Source organism: Rhopilema esculentum, chromosome 9 (genome assembly GCF_057945365.1).
Source record: "Rhopilema esculentum isolate cy_ngs chromosome 9, ASM5794536v1, whole genome shotgun sequence".
Classification (NCBI taxonomy): domain Eukaryota; kingdom Metazoa; phylum Cnidaria; class Scyphozoa; order Rhizostomeae; family Rhizostomatidae; genus Rhopilema; species Rhopilema esculentum.
The window spans coordinates 7,956,420-7,976,053 of NC_142823.1; the positions used below are offsets into that span (position 1 = coordinate 7,956,420).

General features: G+C 36.3%; 3 protein-coding genes across 5 annotated transcripts in view; 2 read left to right on the forward strand and 1 right to left on the reverse strand.

Moving 5' to 3' along the window:
* The first annotated feature begins 734 nt into the window (after positions 1 to 734).
* On the forward strand, positions 735 to 7,219 carry LOC135689289 (tyrosine-protein kinase STK). Its single transcript, XM_065206466.2, has 4 exons — positions 735 to 1,226; positions 3,423 to 3,709; positions 3,857 to 4,089; positions 5,025 to 7,219. Exons 1-4 carry the CDS (start codon positions 844 to 846, stop codon positions 5,649 to 5,651), a joined length of 1,530 nt encoding a protein of 509 aa, XP_065062538.1. The 5' UTR covers positions 735 to 843; the 3' UTR covers positions 5,652 to 7,219.
* A 746-nt stretch (positions 7,220 to 7,965) lies between these two features.
* On the reverse strand, positions 7,966 to 11,248 carry LOC135689292 (transmembrane protein 234). Of its 2 annotated transcripts, none has more exons than XM_065206470.2 (5): positions 11,102 to 11,248; positions 10,030 to 10,181; positions 9,437 to 9,503; positions 8,778 to 8,867; positions 7,966 to 8,250 (listed from the first exon to the last, which is right to left on the reverse strand). In XM_065206470.2, exons 1-5 carry the CDS (start codon positions 11,118 to 11,120, stop codon positions 8,183 to 8,185), a joined length of 396 nt encoding a protein of 131 aa, XP_065062542.1. In that variant the 5' UTR covers positions 11,121 to 11,248; the 3' UTR covers positions 7,966 to 8,182. The 2 variants fall into 2 exon arrangements, with proteins under 2 accessions (XP_065062542.1, XP_065062543.1); XM_065206471.2 differs by having other exon boundaries at positions 11,106 to 11,241.
* A 1,741-nt stretch (positions 11,249 to 12,989) lies between these two features.
* Positions 12,990 to 19,634, forward strand: part of LOC135689287 (uncharacterized) — a 29,754-nt gene continuing 23,109 nt past the window's right edge. Inside the window, exons 1-2 of one of the 2 annotated variants that reach the window (XM_089109880.1) lie at positions 12,990 to 13,309; positions 19,335 to 19,559. In XM_089109880.1, coding sequence (XP_088966006.1) covers positions 13,147 to 13,309; positions 19,335 to 19,559 — 388 coding nt within the window. In that variant the 5' untranslated portion in view covers positions 12,990 to 13,146. Of the gene's footprint in view, positions 13,310 to 16,440; positions 19,560 to 19,634 lie in introns of those variants that run through there. The other variant, XM_089109879.1, reaches the window with a different exon arrangement.

Below are 19,634 nucleotides of genomic sequence, written 5' to 3' on the forward strand. Positions count from 1 at the left end.
AGCCCAATTCCATCCCAGTATACCTTGGCAATCTACTATTGCTTATCGAAATTGTATGACTTGAAATTCTGTGTAACAGAATGATTTGCTTGATCTCATTGTATATAAGCATAATTGCTATGGAAAAGTTTTACCAATCAACCTCACCAACCAACCTCACAAAGCTATTAGACTTTCATTTTTTAGAAGTTTAGTCTTTCTGTTGAAAACCATGTTCAGGATGCATTATTCTTAAACAGATAAAACTCAGTGGAGTAACAGAACAAAATTACTTTTAGTCAAATAACAAACGGTCCCGAACCTTTAGGGGGCCCCAGCAACAATTTTTCTTTGTTATTTTTCCTAGGGGACACAGCTGCTCCTTACACCACTAATAAAACTCTTTGGCATAATGATAACAGCCTTGATAGAGCTGTCCCAAGGACATACTTATCTATGGGGAGCTAACAACCGGTGCTTTGTAGCTAGCTAATTTTGAGCCACCACGTCACTGCTTTACATTCTACTGGCTCCTATAACTGAAAGTTTGGCCCTCGGTTAACCCCAGATTTTTAAGGCTAAAATCGCCACTACAGGAGCTTTGTACATAAAATTTTTCATAGCTTTGTCTGCCTGTGCAGGACTATTACAGGGAGGGGCGTACGATAAGGCTGTGACGCTACTGGGGGACACACCAAATCTCTGCGAGGTCTATTAAGACGCTGTGAAGGAGCGAATGTCTAGACATGCGCAATAAGATTTATAATTCCGTTTCCTCGTTTCAAAATAGCAAGGAGCGATGTGATGTAGGGAGAAACTCATTTATTATCATTTATACGAATTTATAGTGGTCAGTGAGGCAAAATGGGTGCTTGCTGTGGCAAAACGAAAGATCCACATCCAAAGGGAAAGAATGAACCGGCGAGTACACCAAGCGCGAATACTACAAATAACATTCAAATGAATACTCCTTTTAATCATGGGCCACCTCCCTCGGTTCAACCAACGAGTCCGTTTGTAAATATGAACAGTTCAGCTACGATGCAAAAAGGAACATCGGTTTATATTGGCTTATACGACTATGATGCCAGGATAACTGAAGACCTCAGCTTCAAGAAAGGTGAACGCCTCGAAATTATCAACACAGCCGACGGAGATTGGTGGTACGCACGATCACTGTCGACAGGCAAAGAAGGCTACATTCCAAGCACATATGTCGCTCCAGAAAAAAGTTATGAAGCGGAAGAGTGAGTTTTCAAATTTTAATTGATAGTTTGATGTAGATAAAGCTTAGGTTTGGTACTGAAGCCTAATCTACTCACTTCGCCTTCTTTCGAACGCATTGTTTATTCCCTGCGTTTTGAAGCCAACATAGAGGAAGTGAAATGTTCCGATTGTAAAAGGTCTACATCAAGGAACTCGTTTTAAACAAGAGCTACAATTTCCCAAAAACTTAATTGACCAATTGAAGGCTTATGGGTGCCGTGATTCGTAAAAGATAACCTGATATCCAATTGTGGTGGAGCGTATATAATGTTTGCTTTTTGCATTTGACCTTGCCCTGGAAAATCAATGCAAAGTTGCCAAGAAATAGGTAAAAGTCTCCTTGTTATTTGAGTGTTACCTAAACTAAGCTGAAGTGCCATCAGGTTCCATAAATGTGGAAGTAATTCGATCCTGCCCCTGTAAACATATCACTAAATTTCTCAGTTTCTATATTCTTCCCGCATAAGTTTTAGGCTTTAGGTTTATTTGTTCCTAGTTGTCCTTTGTTTCCCCAAACCTTTGTGTTGCAGGCTGGCCCTTCAGGTTCTAAGAAAATATTAACTACTTTTTTATCGTAATTTTCTTTTGTAAACGGTTTCATAAAGGCATTTTTCCTTGTGTTTTTTTTTCAAAATTTATATGTTTCTGAATTTTTTTTGCTCTGATTATTGAAGTTTCTTTTAAGTTTTTCACATTTTTGGTACCCGCTTGCTATATATATATATATATAATATTAAGTTTCTTATAAAAATTTAGTGTATTCGGCTATTTTATCATTTTGATCAGAAGTGAAGGTACAGAAGGAAAAACATTGTAGCATTTTGAAAGTTTCTACAATGCCTGCCAAATTTGTGTTGCATTTGATATCTTTCATCCCTTTCTCGAAAAAATTGCTAACTCCACCTACTTCCCCCTAAAACAATGTTGATAATTTAGAGAAATATCATAAAATAAGCACAAAAGAAAATGCTAGTAAACCAACATTGTTCTGTAGGGGAGAGGGGAATGATTGATTTTGACCTTGGAAGTTGAAGTCACTGTTCCAAGACGTTTGGCAGTCATTGTAGCATAATAGAGAAATTGAATTTACTGTTTTACGGGTCTGTTATAAAATGTGCTTGATGCCACTTCGGCAGAGCTGTGCATGCTTTTGTGTATAGAACACAACCATTATAAATTGAATGAAACTCTTAGTTTCAGGTTTAATGTGATCATGGGGCAAATAAAGCATCAGATTATATAGATATATATATATCAAGTATTTAATTTTATAAATTAAATCACTATATGTGTAATTTTGACCTCATGGTGTGCAGGAATCATGACATCAACTGACATCAAATTGAATTATATACTTTGAACAGCATTGATTGGCTTTTAGAGAAATGAAATAATACACTGCTGCACTGTATCTGGCCTGATGTACTCATTAAGTATACATAGTCAAAAATTCATTTGTTGCCTTTTCTCTTTTATTTCTCCCCTGCAGTCACATTCCCCTTTGCAGAACATACATTTCCTGTAATAGATTTAGGATAAAATAAATTTTCTGAGAGTTTACTCAAGTGATAACTTGAAAAGGTAGGGTCTGCCTTTGCTTGGTCATGTTTTTTACCTTTATGAAATACATTTGCTTTATGAAATGAGATATGAAATAAAGTTGGATACCAATGTTTCTGGTTTATGATTAATCATACCACCCTCATCTTGCATAAATATTTGGAACCATTAATATACCAATCACTCTGCCTTTTCAAGAGCATGGACACAGGTCAAGAACAGTAGCATGTACAAATGTATTCTCTTCTGTAAAAAAGTTAAACAACCAAGTATATGTGTATATTATGCTGATTAAAAAAGAGTTTTGAAGGGGTCTTCCTTCAGATGTATAAAGGAGCCCTGTGTCATATTGAAAAAATGGTAAAACTTTTTAAATAAAGTTGTTACTTTTTACATGTGCAGGTATGGTTTTTAGTGCCCAAACCAAGCCCCATGTGTGAGAAAATGTTTTGTCTGATGATGCAAAGGGGTGTCACCTGTATGTTGCTTGCCTCTCCTAAGGCTTTCCATATTTTTTTTTGTATAATGTCTTGAGGTGCCCTCTAAGGCTGTTATAGAAGCATGAAGCTGCAGCTAGGATAAAACGGATTTATGCTAACCTGAAGCTGTTTTTTCAGTTGGTTTTTTGGAAGCATTAAAAGAGCTGATGCAGAGAAAAGGTTGTTGATGCATGGACTGCCCACTGGCACCTTCTTAATCAGAAAAGCAGAAACTGCCCCTCAGGGTAACTTCTCACTTAGTGTCAGAGATGGCGAGACAGTGCGCCATTACAGAATTAGGAAGATGGATAATGGTGGATATTTCATAGCAGCAAGAGCAACATTCCACAGTCTTAATGATCTTGTTGCTCACTACATGAGAGATTCTGATGGCCTTGTTTGCCAGTTATCCTTGGCATGTCCAGGTAAAGTATCCTTTAAAGCTTTATTAAATCCCAAAGTCTACGATGAATTTTTTGGAAAGGGTTTGTGAATAAAAATGCTATTTTTAAACTTCAGGTGTCTTTGTTTGGCCACTGCTTTTTATGTAATTTTTTATTTTGCTGTTCCAGGTGATAGACCACAGACTGGGGGTCTGGCAAAGGATGCTTGGGAAATTCCAAGGGAATCTTTGAAACTCACAAGAAAGCTGGGAGCAGGTCAGTTTGGAGAAGTATGGGCTGGAATATGGAATAACACAACGCAAGTTGCAGTGAAAACATTGAAGGTTGGTACCATGTCACCAGCTGCTTTCTTAGAGGAAGCTCAGATGATGAAGAAACTAAGAGACAAACATCTGGTTCAGGTATGAGTTCAATTTATACTTGCCTATCTCGATTTGCATGCAAGATTTGTTTCTTGCACTGACAGGTCAGCGCATCTCTATTGAAAGTGTCATTATTAGGTAAGTAAAGTAGCTTGGAATGAAAAAATGTCATTACATTGCTTCCCTGTGAGTACTCTTAGTAGCAAAAGTACTACATGCAAAGCTAAAGGACTGGAGGTTTTTTTGCAGAGTTCTTACCTAGGGCCTTGGGTCCGTGTCCTACCTGTTTCCCCCTCTGAGTGGTTCTTTTGAAGGAAGAGTAACTTCATCAGCCACCCTTTGATTGATTTTTGTTCAAAAACCATACATTTACTTACAGATAATTTGCTTTTCTTTCAACAATCTTTTTAAAGGCTTTGTAGGAAGAAATACCTCAATATTGAGTACCACAATGTTGGGCCTTGTCCCCGCAATATTGAGTACCACAATGCTGGGCCTTGTCCAATGAATTACACACCCAAGTGTACTTTCCATATTTTGTTTAATATATATATATATTGTGGCCTCAAGTTAATTGTTTTCAAAATTATTAATCATAAGGATACCAGCCAAACAATCCACTGGTCTTATAAAATATTTTTACATAAAGACTATTTTAAAAATTTATACTTGCATTCATAAGTGAAGCTAAATATGAATTTATCTAACTGTAACTAGAACTGACAACAAACCAGATGCTGTTAATGTATGCTTGTCCACTTTGCAGTCATAATATTTTGCCTTGGAGACAAGACGCAAGCTAGTGCAAGTTTCCCCAAAACTTCAGCAAAGTCATTTTGATTAACTATGACTTTACCAAAATAAGAAAGTTCTATTCTAATATTTAAAGTCATATCGAAGTAAATGAAATTCTGATATCCAAAACCATCCAGTAGACATGCATCTAAAACAAGCACTATTTGATTGCTTTCTAGCTCTATGCTATTTGTTCAGATCGGGAGCCAATCTACATTGTCACCGAGTTCATGTGCCATGGCAGTTTGCTTGATTTTCTGACTAAGGGTGAAGGACAAACTCTGAAATTCCCAAATATTATAGACTGTGCAGCACAAATTGCTTCTGGTATGTTTTATTTGGAGAAGCAGGGATATATTCACAGAGATTTGGCTGCAAGAAACATCTTGGTTGGAGAAAATTACATTTGTAAAGTGGCAGATTTTGGTTTAGCAAGACTGATTGAAGATGATGAGTACAATGCAAGGGAAGGTGCCCGGTTTCCCATCAAATGGACAGCACCTGAAGCAGCTTTGTACAATAAATTTACGATTAAGTCGGATGTCTGGTCCTTTGGCATTCTTCTTGCAGAAATGGTTACCAAAGGAAGGGTGCCATATCCTGGTATGGCAAATGCTGAAGTCCTTGCCCAGGTTGAGCGTGGCTATAGAATGCCAATTCCACCTGGCTGCCCTCCACCACTTTATGATATTATGTTAAAATGCTGGAACAAAGTTGCAGAAGAGAGGCCAACCTTTGACTTTCTCCAAGCAACATTAGAGGATTATTTTGTTGCTACAGAACCTGGTTACAAAGATGCACAGTAACTTTTCTATGTAGGAAGCTGCTCATTTCATGTGGTACCAGTTGGTACATGATATGAGGCCAAGCAACAGAGTCACTGAGTAGCTTATTCAGTTTGTATTAAATTTTTATTGATCAGTTCAAAAGCTGGTCTTTGTCTTGATGACGATACTTATTGATGCCAACCCAAAATTTGTAATCATGAAAGATGCAAAAATCAAGCTAGATATCAACTAAAGATGTTCAAAGAAACTTCCAAGACTAAATATAAAGCACCTTTGTTTGCAGTTGTAAATCTGTGACTTTTCATTGTATTCTAGTTAAGTACATTGTATGTATAACAGCAAGCCGTGTTGGTTTTATAAGTCACAGCATACATGAACTAAAAGTTGCACAGTTGGCAAGTTTAAAATAGCCATTTGAACTAGATAAAAGTACACTTCCGGTTTGATATGTTTTATAGCTTGCAGCATGTACCTGTGGATTTTACGATGTGTATGAAACTGTCAACATGACCAGAGATTGCAGGGATAAAAGAGTACTGTTTAAGGTATTTTGAAAATGTCTGCAGGTTTTTGAAATTGCTTTTCAATTGAATAATTGCCATATTGTTAAGATTGGCTGGTCAAGCATGTACCAGATTTCTGTGTCATGAGATTAAATTTTTTGGTTTTTGACAAACCTTTGTTTTTGCAGCTCTTGAATGTTCTTGAGAAGGAAGTTAGATAGAAAATGCTCCGAACTTTTTACTAGTATTTTAGCTAAATTAGATATGATTCCACTCAATTTTCCTGATAGCAAATCGTGTTTATTTTTGTATTTTAAATTACCATTGGCTTTAAAACTATGAGATATACAGAACCAGTGTGCCAATATTTTTCTGTTAAAATAATGGCACTTTTTAAGGGCTAATTTAAGTAAAGTTCTTTTCAAGCAATCGTAATGATTATCCAGTTGCTTCATAGCAACCTGAGACTAGAATGATACTTGTCATCTTTAACCAATCAAGCTTGCTTAATGTTTTTTTTCTTAACCCTAAAAGATGAAATTTCAACCCTATTGTTTTAAGACAAACACATTTTTTGGGTGTTGGCTCAATCTATTCCAAACATGTATCCACCTTTTGAATAAGCCTTTTTAGATAGCTTATTTTCAAAATAGCCAGAAATAAAGGTGGGTGTATGGTAAAACTGAGTGAGAATGAGTCAAAAATACTTACTTTTTTGCTAAAATAAAAACCTTGAAGAAAAAACAATTAATAAAATTTCCTAAGGTATCATCTTCTTAGATATTTAGATGTTATAAGATGTTTTGTAGTTTTGTAATGACATGCAGATTTGAAGATGTGTAACTTACATTTTGCCCATACTAAGCAACTATAATCTCTCTCTGAAAAGACTCCCATTTGAAGTTACCACAATGACCATGTATTAATTTATTTTTAACTTTTTAAGTGATTATGTTGCTAATTATTAGTCACATTCAGTGTATACTAATGACTAGATTCTATTTGTAACTGTAGTATTTTATTAATATGTCAGTTAAAAGTTATAGTTGTAAGCTTTCATAATTTTAATGATATTGTCAATTACATAGTATTTTATTTTTCAGCTCATTCTTTTTCTTTTAGAAAACATAATATGTTACATATTATACAAATCAATTTAAGAGCAAACAAAACAGAAACAAGTTCAGAAACATGAACAGATGTTTTTGAAAAACAAAACTTCAGGTGGAACCTCAAGATATTTCTGAGTTGCTGAAGATTGCTTTAAGTGAAATTGAATGAGGATTTGTGAATCAAAACCGGGAGACACGCGCAACACAATCAGGGCGGGACTTTAATGTGCATATGGTGTTGCAAATGATTAGATATTCTATTAATCAAATTGTCCAATTTGACAGATTGAACATGCAGTTTGCCAAACTGAACATGAAATGCTAAATTAAGTTGGACCCTCATTAATTTGTACTTAAAAGGTCAGAATTGTCTGATAGTCTTAATAAAGGAGTTTAAACCTTATATATGCAGATGTGGACCCTTAAAGACAAGACGCAAGCTAGTGCAACTTTCCCCAAAACTTCCGCAAAGTAATTTTGATTAATTATGACTTTACCAAAATAAAAAGATTATATTCCAATATTTAAAGTCATATTGAGGTAAATGCAATTCTGATATCCACAAACATCCAGTAGACATGCATCTAAAACAAGCACTATTTGATTGCTTTCTAGCTCTATGCCATTTGTTCAGATTAGATGCAGATGTCAACCCTTCGATTGGCTACAGAAACTAGCTACAGTACTGTAGGTAGGGGTGGCATTTGAGAAAAAAAGTTCAAAGTGCAGATGTTTGTATCTTACATGGCCCCAAAAAAGTTATGTAATGCAAATGGCAAGACAGTATGACTGGCTTTTAAGACTAGTTTTTGTTCCAGCTGCATGGCTTTTAATCGAAATTCCCTTTACAATATTATCATCTTCCCAGGAACATCATCTTTAATTTCATCACAGGATTTGTATATTCAACTACAGAATTGATCTTTGCCTGCAGCTATCCAGATTTATCACTTATGCAGATTGTTACACCAACCATGACCATCATGATACCAAAGACAACCTCTAGAAGAGAATTCATGCTGGATGTGAGTATTAAGTTAAGCATCTTAATACAATGCAGTTTTAATACGATTAATTTAATAGCTAAATCTATTTTCAGATTAAGGAGTTGAGCTAAAAAGAATTATGGTAACATAAAATTGAACTAATATTTCTCTTGTCACGTATTACTGGCACCAATGTCATGTGATATAGACACCAATAGCATTTGATGATCATGGGTAAAAATATAAATTTTGATTAGAGAGGCAGAAACTGAAAGGTCAAAAATGGGAGGGATGGCAAAGACCTCAACATATATGCTATTGAAAGTTTTAAGCTAACTGATGGTGAAGGTTTCCTTAAACTTGTATGACTTGTAATTGAAGACAATGGACCAGATATGTCCAGCCCCAGGTTTACCAACATCCTTGATGATATCTTTGATAGAGCTGTTTGTGATTTCATAAAAGATGTTTGTGACGATAAAGTTTATAATAAAGTTGTTTGTGATGTTATTAACGGAGCAAAAAGCCACAAAAGTAACAAACCTTTTCCGAGTTTCTCACCAAGGCAATATCCAGTTATCAACGTAAAAACTAGTGTGAGTGAATTTACCAGAGGAACAGCAAATGATATATCTAAATTGTAAAGATAAATACTTGTTCCACATATTTTATATGACAATTATGAACATGAGAATTGAGGCAAAATGTTTGAATAAATATTCAATGCAACATTTCAATTTTGGGAACCATAGAGGTGATTGTATTTTGTGGTATTGTCATTACATCATGTTTGTTGTCTGTAGCCTTTAAGTCTAAGCTTTATCGATGATTATTAGTTCTTCTCTATAATCAGCTATGTCACTATGGAATGCCATGAGGTGCAGGCTCATGTGCTACAAGTCATTGCGGACTTTGCTGCAAGTCATCACAACGCGTTTCACAAGCTTCCAAATTTGCGAAAGATTTGTAAGTGTACAATTTTTCAATATCTAGTTGAGTTAACTCAGCTTAAACATTATCAATTTAGTCTTGTTCACAGTTATTTGGGGAGAAGCAAAATTTAAATTTTCTGCATATTTCTCTAGAACTAAACTGTGTCTGAGGATGGAATGGGTCAGCAGTAACTTCGTTATCATGAATCATTCAACAAAAAATCCTATCAGTCTCTATTATTAAAGATTATAAAATTTTGCTATATTTACCATTTTTTGATACAGCAATATAGAACAGAAGTGATCCACCTTGGTTGATAATAAATGGTGCCATGTACTAGAATAGAATTAGTTTTACAAATTTCGTTTTAAATAGGTGGTGATGTCAAATTGTTCATTGCAATTGGGCATAAAATATAGAGGTATAGGTTGTTCAAAGACTTAGAAAAAGAAATCACTAAATGCTTGCTAAACTGTACAAGAATTATTATAATGCAACCAATATGTTGTAGTAAAAACAGTTAAATGAGGTGTGAATAAAACGAACATGTAACAATAGAGGTAAAGAACACAACAACAATATATAAGACAATAAATTTGTATAAATAGCAAATCATTGTTCTTTGCATAAAGTATCGTTGTTCACAGGGGATGTTGCTTCCAAAGGATTGAAACAGTTGGCTCAAAATAAATAATATGGGCAAAAGTTATGTATAAGTTTTTCTCTCCAAGCAGCCATTGATTAAGTCTGTTCTCACTAAAGAAGCTTGTCCCACTTGAAGTCAAAGGCCCTTGATTATGTCTTATTTGTGCTCCTGTGTACAGTTAAAAAGGTAAGAAAAAGAAAGAAACAGGAAACCAACCCTCCAATTCTTGAGTAGATATAAAAGCTCTGCTATGACTTGAGAAACAAGTGAATTTGTTCTCACTTTTTCAAGACCTTTGACACCTGTTTTCATAAAAGCATTGGTTATTCCCCACACCAATGCAACAATTATAAGCCAAGCAATGTCCCCTGAAATTAGAGAGCAAGTTTATGTTAAAATTTCTCAAACTCTCTGATCAAAGAGGGTAAGACCAGTCATCAAGCAAGCAAGCAAGAATTATTTTTTGACCCTCTGCTTAAGGTTTTGGCAGGGTATTCCATGGGGGTAGTTGGGATATTGACATTGAGAGCTGGGCCTAAAATTTTCTGTCTATAAACATATTAAGTGAAATGAATTTATAGAAAAAACACACAGAGAGGGTAACACAGTCTTGGGAGAGAGGGTCTAGAGGCAACATTTGCCCATTTTCAAACTCAGTACATCTGCACATTGCAATTTACACAATACAATATTTGTTCCTTGTTCTGTCAATGTTTCAGTCTGGGGACCCTCTAGGATATTGGGTACCTAATCCCTTGCCCCCTCTTACTATCCTCTTGGGGTATTCATTCTAGAAAATCAATCTTAGGTCACAAGCTCCAGGTCAACATCAGCATAAAATAAATACCCAGAATGGCCGGATACCTATGTTTGCCGTAAGTTTCTGTGTTTGCCAAAGAAATCTTGAAAGCTGCACCGACAAGGTTTCTCAGACACCAACCCCCTTCACAACTACATCACCCTTCATAAAAAACTGGTGAGGCATTCATGAAATTATATCAATTATTTTTTGAAAGGCTGAAGCCTGCCCTATGCCTTTTGTAGCATTCTTTGAAATCATTCTTGTCGTTACTATAATTTATTTTTGGATTCAAAAAGTGCGTCATAATTTCTTATAGATGTTATTTATTCTAGTTTCTGTATGCTACAACGATGCACTTTAAAGAAAACTTTGAGTATAAATAATAATAATAATAATAATGTAAAAAATTTTAACACGAAATTAATTTTAAAGTTCCATCGTGGTGAGCTTTGCAAATGAAGAAAGCTGGCAGGAACTTTTCGTTACCTGCCTTCTCAAGTGACATCTTTGAACCGTTTTTTCATCATAACGGCAGATTCATGTTCCTCCCGTCAGTTGCCAAAAACTAGAAGATAAACAAAGATGGATGCTCACGACAGCTTCCTTATAAGTCGCGTTTCCATAACGAGGCTACTTCGGCCGGGGAATTTAGCGGCAAAATTTGAACAGCTACATTGCGTACTACGCAATAGGCGAATGACCGATCCCTATATTAACAATTAATTAGATTTTTTAAACTTATTTTATGTGCACTTTGGTTCTGTTGGACAGATCTAAATTTCAAATTTTTTTGACTAATAAAAATTACGTCCGTATTGGCAGGGCCGCCGAGAGGCGGCCTGGGCCCTGGGGCAAAGTCCCGGTTGGGGCCCAAGAGTCGGATAAAATTTTTTTTCGAGACCACGCCCTTTATAAAATGGAAAACGCCCATTTTTTTCAAACATTTGCGCACGTTTGCTTTTTCAGTTGCAAATTGATCAATGATATTGTCGTAATCAATTTGTCTTGCTAGTTCGTGCTCGATCGAAAGAGTCACGAGGCTTGATAGTCTGTCTTGAGTCATTTACGTAAGCGGTTCTTTATTAATGCTGGTTTGCTGAAAGGGGCCCCAAAAATATAATATAGCTTTATGCAACGAGTCTAAATGCAAAAATAACTCACTTGAACGGGCCATAGATTCAAACAAGATTATGTGGGTTACCTAATTTTTAATCAGGGCTCCCTTCCCCCAATAAGTACGATTTTGCGAAACTCAGGGAAACTCAGCTTAAAAGATTAATCCGTAAAATATGTGATCTAAGGTTTATTCAGCTTTTCTTGGGGCCCCAGACTCGATAAATAAAGCTGATAGGCCTTAAATTCGAATAAGACTCAATGAAACGTACCCAATGAAATAACTGCCATCATTTTCGATATTAACAAATATATCTTTAAATGCATTTTCAGTTTCTCAAAAGAAGACATTTTAAAAAAATTTTCAGAATAATTTCGGGGCCCCTTTCAGGCCGAGGCCCTGGGGCAAATTGCCCCCCTGCCCCCCCCTCTCTGCGCCACTGCGTATTGGTTCTCAATCGCAACGGAAAGTAAAGTCTGCACGCAGGCTAATGAAAATAATGATTGAGCAACAACAATCATGAAAATACACTCATTTTTTAATAAGATACTGGCTATAAGAAACGAGTACCGGACAGTCAGAAAAAATTGAAAAAAAACTTCAGTACTCGAAGCAAAAAATTAAGAAACTATTAAATCGTGATAAAACCGACCACAACGAAATTTGTAAAATCCAAGAACATGATTGCTCTGTTGGCCTAGAACTTAAGACATAAGGGATAAAAATATACTTACCACATCAGAAGGGAAGGGAATCTCTTGACGTGTTAAAAAAAGGTCACGAACATTTCATAACATCATTCATGACATCAAAATTAAGAAACTCTTAAGAAACAATGAGTATTGAAATTTCCAGAACATTAGGAAACTGGAGTACTCAACATCGACCTTTGTTTCTTATAAAAAAAATGAGTGTAGCGATAATAAAAATGACGATCATTGTCAGAATTCAAAGTGACCAATTAACCTGGGGATCAAATTACATTCCTGAAGGTCTTTTAAGTTGACTCGTGACAATTTGTGTTTGGTGTTTTCACATAAAGCTTCCCACCCCTAGTGGCAAATCACTCCAAGAAAATCTCGTACATCTTTGGAAATCCTATTGTTTTACCATAAAGTTCTCGGAAATCCTTTTGTTTTAGGGAAAATCTTGTGCACTATTGGCAAGAGCGAATGGCCCCTCGTCCCATCCCATTCCCCATCGTTTCCCGTGCCCCGCACGTTTCCCCCTCATGAACTCTGTTTGAAAATATATGTACCCCCGTCTTCTTCTCGAGAACTGTCGTACAAGTCACTTTCTCTGGAAATCAGATATGCCTAGTGCAGGTTTTACCTTGCAACTGAGACAGGTAACTTTGATTTCTGATGCTCAAAGCCTCTGTCCAAAGTAGCAAAAAGCGATCTTCGCTGATAAACGGATGAACAGCTACAACTGTGCATACCTGCAAGGCAGTAGAGGCCATGGAAGTACGGGGCAGCAGAAGAAACCTGAAGAAGATAAAAGCGGAAGTGAAGCCCCTGTCAGAGCGACCCGTTCAGTGAAAGAAATCCAAGCTGCACTTCAAAGGGCATTTTCAACAGGTAACTTGCTCAACTAGTTATTTTGTAAATATTTTGTTATAACCAGTCGTAGAAGAAGATCCCGAAATGTTTTGAAACCTTTTTGGTGCTTTTCGATCTGTTGGTAATTCCAAGAATTTTGCGCCCTGCTGATTCCAATGACGCCAAATAAAGAAATTTAGCCGCAAGGCAGCCTTTTCCAATTATGATTATTCCAATCTGAAACAGCATTGGTTACAGTACTAATATGCAAACTGAATGCGTGCTAAATAATCTAAGGACATCGGATTTCTGAACTGAAATCTGACCTAAAATATCTGTCTTGCGACCCTGTTCCTGCTCAATTTATTTATATAGGCCTAACAATTCGGACGATTCGCTCCAGTTTTCCTTTAATAACTTTAGACTAACTAAATCTGTAGGACTGATTTAATTTTTAAACATGACAAATACCATATTTTTACTGTTTTTTCATATTTCCATATTTAAATAAAAATTCCAGTTAATATGAAAGTCTCCAAAACTTTGACCAAAATGTGCAATTTATGAAAACAGCCCTCCGGTTTTCCTTTAATAACTTTTCGCAGCAAAATTATGAAAATACCATTTAAAGTTTAATCGATAGAACACGGTTTGCTACACTGTTTTTTTATAATTTGCTAGAAGTTAAAGTGGTTTCAAAAACATTTTCAGCCCCCGAATGTTGGTAAAAACGGAATTTTCCCAAAACCGCTCTTCAGTTTTCCTTTAAGAACTTTTTTAAATCTCGGAGTTTTGGCCCAAACAGCCGTTAATTCTCTTTCTCGATACCTGCTACACTGTTTTTTCATAGTCTGCAGTCGGTTTAAGCACTTTGTTGTGTTTTTATTTTACGTCCAAAGTTGAGGAATTTTGCGAAAGTGCAACCTACGCCTCAAACCACGATGCAGACTTGAGTTTATTAGTCGTGCCAGGCGCTACCCCCTGAGTCGGTTTTCATCTCCAGTTGTTGAATATTCATCAAAATATTTGTTTAATTCTGTTTTTTCAAAAAAATACGTTTTATTTGACTTGCGAGGTCTAGGAAAATGAGATTCTTTTCCTGTCACCATGTTCAAAACCACTCGGCACATCAACTGCCGTCAATTTATTTCAGATTTTTTTTCTAAATTTTTTACCTATCCAATCTTGTAAATGATGCCATCACCTAAAATTTTTTTGCTTTGGTTGTCAAATTAGAACGGCCAACGATTCCAAAACGGTCGCTTGAAAACAGCAAAAATCTCGCTACTCGACTCAAAGGAGTCGATTTATAGTCGCTTTATTGATTGAGAGGAGGGCCACTGCGCTCTGACGATTCGCAACCCTCTTCTGACGATTCGAGCAAAACAGCCCTCCAGTTTTCCTTTAATAACTTTTCGCAGAAAAATTGTAAAAATGCCACTTGAAGCTGAATCAATTGAGGATGGTCTGCTACACTGGTTTTTTATAGTTTGCAAGAGGTTAAAAGTGATTTAAGAACATTTTAAGCCCCCAGAATGTTTGGAAATTCTCGATTTTCCCAAAACTGCGCCTCGGTTCCTTTAAATAACTTTTTCAAATCTTGGGCTTTTTGCCCAAACAGACGTTTATTCGTTTTTTCGATACCTGCTACACTGAATTTGACGTCAATGTTGTTAGTTAGTTAGCAAAAACTTTAGACCCGAACAATATAAATTCTTTCAAAGGCCTCACAAATTCTTCACACAACCAACTTCAAAAGTCTTTTTTTATCTTCCATAATGAAATGTTTATATTGTTACCCCCAAATAACCCCCAAAGGAATCTGTTTATTTGTAAAAATGAGACTTGCTTTTATAGAGAATGGCGTATACGGAATCATAGTGTTTGGAAATTTTTTTTCTGAGCAGCCACTAGATTTTTGTTTCCTCGCGAGCCTTTGCCGTGTTTATATCTGGCATATGATAGCTTTTCACGAGTTTCAAGTTCATTTCATTTGCAATTTCACTAAATAATTCTTTCAAAAATATCAAGTCGAATTATAAATCAAAGCATAAAAAGATATTTCAATCTAAAATATTCCTATGATCATTAACTTTAGTGGCCTCTTTGTGATTGACTCTTATTTTTAATTATTTTTGTTCTAAATCTGTGTTTCTCTTGCATTTTGGTTAAAAATAATGTAATTATAATGATAAAAGCAATATAATACAATTTGTTTATATTTGGCTAGGAAATATTTGCTATGAGAACAAAAACTAACTATATCAATGCATGCAACATATCCCTTGGCAATCCGTGCAAGAGACCCTTTCAAGTCAAAACTATTATTTTAAAAATTGTTTACGCAAAAAGTTGTTTTCGATTGGATTAGTTTTTCAAGTTTTTTGCAGTTGTAGACGTTCGTTTGATTTTGCGTTAACGATTTAGACTTCAAAATCGTAACAGTATCTAACGCTAATAAATGCCAAGTTTACCCTGTTTAAAATTGAAATAAAATCACGACTGTTACATCCGGACCCCTTCCAATCTCTTATTATCATTATATACTCATTTGCTTTTTACATCTTTATATTGATCTGGAAACTGGATTCAAACTATGCTACCCTTAAATGAAAGAGACTTTTTTCTATTGACGATCTCCCGTAGGACAGATGGTTTGCCAGATATAATACATTTGTAGAGCTCAAGCATAAGTTTTTACAAATTTTTTCAATGTATTGAGACTTATTGAGATTTATTTAATTGTGAACAATTTTTCCACAAAACATTCAGATGAGTGGGTAGTAATTAGAATTTGTCAGTATATAGTATGAGTCCCAGGGGGCTGGGGCACCTATTCGATGATAGGAGTTTGTTAGCAATTTTCATTTCCAGGGTGGGGACTAATATTAAGAGTGCCAATTTGAGAATTTGCTACTTCAATTTCACCCCTTTTGCTGGATATGTTCTCTTTTTGGTATATTCTTGAAGTTTGAGTCTTGTAATTACCCCTCTTTAATCCTGTATCTGGTCACTTGAAATTGCATCAGCACGGTGCACCCATCAATCACCAAATTAGCAGAGATGAAGTTTAATCATTGAGTAAAGAAAGAAAGAATCTTTTCACATATATTCCAGATGTAGAATGAAGTCAATTTCCCCTAATGATTCTACCGACAAACCAGGGATTTTTTTGCACTAACTGAAGATTTATTGACAAACTCATAAAGAATTGGGGATGCCACACCCCCTACACCCCCGCTTGCTACGCCCCTGTTTGTGATCTTCTGGATTCGAATGCTTTCTATCTGCATTTCCAATCAAAGGAATCACAAGGTGTGGTCACATCGACAGGGAGGTACAGGGCCTTGCTCGACAAGCATATCTTATCAGTGTCTTAAAAACTACCGTCAGAGGCAATGTATAATAAATTTCAAAATACAGTACAATTCACGAATAGCAAACAATACAAGTAGAGTCAGGCGTAAACACCCCTAGTGAAATTAAAGAATGGTTATCCCTTTTGTTGGCATATCTAGGACCTCCACACCCCAACCCAGGCTGTGAACAGGTTTTTAACTTAGCCCTGTCATTCACGTAAATGAATTTCATACATACGTTTTATACATACCCCTTGTACATAAAAGGTAGCGGTGGTCAGGGACGCCGGAGCGGGGGGCTTTGATGGGGGCAGCGCCCCCTTGCCTGTCACTAGGAAGGGCAGAGGGGGCAAATGTGCCCTTTTTGAGAAAATGACAATGTTAAATACAGTCATTTTTATTTAAAGATTTAACGTTAACCAAAATTCGAAACGGGTTCTTATGCTTCAAATATTCTTTTTTACTAAAAAATAAAATAAGATTATTACAAAACAAACGTTAGAATTAACGAAAAATCGAGCATTATTACGTTGACAGTTCTGTGAAATTATCAACTCTCCAACTGCTACTTACTGTAACCTATTGCTATTGTCACATGCTTTTACTTTCTCGCAGAGTTAACCTTCAAATGAAATAAAAGAATGGAATAATTTATTTTTCCACGATGCGAAGAGCGGATAGAAGGGTAACCTTGCGCCGATATAGCCACTGAAGATGCCCTTTCTAAATTTCTGTCCCCGCCTCGCCCTTTATTGGCTCCGATGGCCCTGTACCAGCGGCAATTTTAGGGGATACCAAGGGGCCACGGCCCTAGGCCCCGCGATTTTAATATCCAGAATTGGTCACGCACCCATAAAAAATATAAATTGAAAAGAATAAGGCCCTGCACCCTTCCTGCAAAGGAATTTCAAAAATTTCTGGCCGAGTTTCAAATCGGGTTGTTGCTGCGCAGGAATATCTGGTACACCTTTTTCTCTTGTGATTTCCCTGTTTTGGAGAGACGGGAAGTGGGTGGAGAGACTTTGGACGATGATTCTACGATTTATCCGAAATTTTGTACTTTTAGGCTGAGTTTCTATCTTCGTTTTATGCAGATACAGTAAAGGTATCTTGAAAATTCGTTTTAATCAGTCGAATCCCAGATGCGGCTACTGTGCAGATAACGTGTTGCTTAGGCCCGTTTTGGAAGAGCTGTTTTTGTGGGCAGGGCCTTTGATGTTTTGGTGCGATAACAGCAGGGAAATAATACGAAACCAGGTCAAGTGCTACTCCTATGAGTGTTCTCCAGCTGTAAAGTTTTTTATATGTGAAGTTGTATCTTGACCTCGAATGTTCCATAAGGGACTGTCCAAATCAAAACATGAATCCAAATGAAGTTGAGGGAAAAGATTCACCATATTACCTTGCAAAGAAGAGCTTGTCAGACCGAACGGTGACTTCGAGTGAAGACAATATAGTGATAGACAACGATGAGAACAGAGCAGGAGAAAATGAAGACTGTTTGATTGAGGACCTCGTAGACATAACTGAAGATGATGTGGCAGGGGATGTGGATAGTGACACAGATAGTGGATCATACTGGAGTGCAATTGATGAGGATGAAGAGGAAAACGACGAGGCACATTCGAACGTCACGAATTCACAGAACAGCTTTGAAGTCCAAAAGACTGATGAGTACATAGAAAGTGAAAGTGTCCATACTGCCATCAATAGAGAGTATGGTGGTAGCTTCACTTCAAGGGAAGGGGTGAGGGTTGTTTTAAAGGAAAGTGGCAATATCAGAATTGATGAAAAAATAGAGGAAGCCATTGAATATGAAACGGAGGCAACCCAGCTAGCAAGTCTGAAAGAAAATGCTGTATTGTGTTCTACAGAAGTTCAAGCTACAAACATAAATGGTCTTACCCCATCTGTTAATGACAAAAATGGTTCTGAGGAGAGACTGCTGGATAACTTTGTGAATGAAATTATTACTGATGAAGCAGCAAAGCTAGAAAAGTTTCCCGAGAGCAGTGATGTTGCACATGAAAGGACACCAGGGACTCAAAACTCTCCATTTATGAGTCTGCACAGTGATATAGCTCAAAATTTGTCTTGTAAAACTGGGATAGCTGAATTTAAGCCACAAATTGTTCTAAATGACTCTGTAGATTCAAATAAAAAGATTGTTGATCCAACTTTGGATGTTGAAAAGTGTCTAGGTGCATATGATGTCATTGATCAATTTGATGTGAGAGTTTCTGAGAAAAATGCAAATGCTGTATTGTTTGAGCCCAATCCAGTGATCCAGAAGCTTCATAATTTTGCTGTTGGAGTGAGAAGAACTGTCAGTTTTAGAAAACAAGAAAAAGCTAAAGAAGAATTTTCTTTCACCCATCCAACAAGACGCACTAAGTCAGACACTCATGTTTTCAGAAAGCAACCAATTGATGACTTTGTCAATGTAGAATATTCTACAAGGAAAGAAAAGAATGGAGAAATTGTTGAGGTCCTTGTTGTCTCCCCAAATTTATTAAAGGGCCGGGTCAAAGAAGAAGATATTGATGTCGATTTTGTAGATGGGAAATCTCAATTGGATGAAATTGACGGACACAAATATAAGCTTAAAGATGTTGACATTGGCAGTGCCGATGATCTTGATGGTACAGTCCAGTTGAAAAAGTATTCAAATTTACATGATGATATTGATATTATATCTTTGTCAGGTTTTGATAATGGAAACTTCACAGATGGAAAAGCACAGGAGGCAAATGTGTCAGATTCTGCTGACAATGATTCACTTGAAAATCAAGAGGATCCTTTTGATGAATCAAAGCCTACAAGGCCGCCAAGACTAAAAAAGATAAAAAAACAAGAGTCTCACAAAATAGCAACGTCTCATATGAAAAGAGTATCAAGTGAAACAGACATTCAAAGAAATTCTGAAAGAGGTAAATCCCTAATTTTATTGAATTATATATATACTTTTGATGTAATAGACTAAATTTTGGGATGGTTCTTGGAAC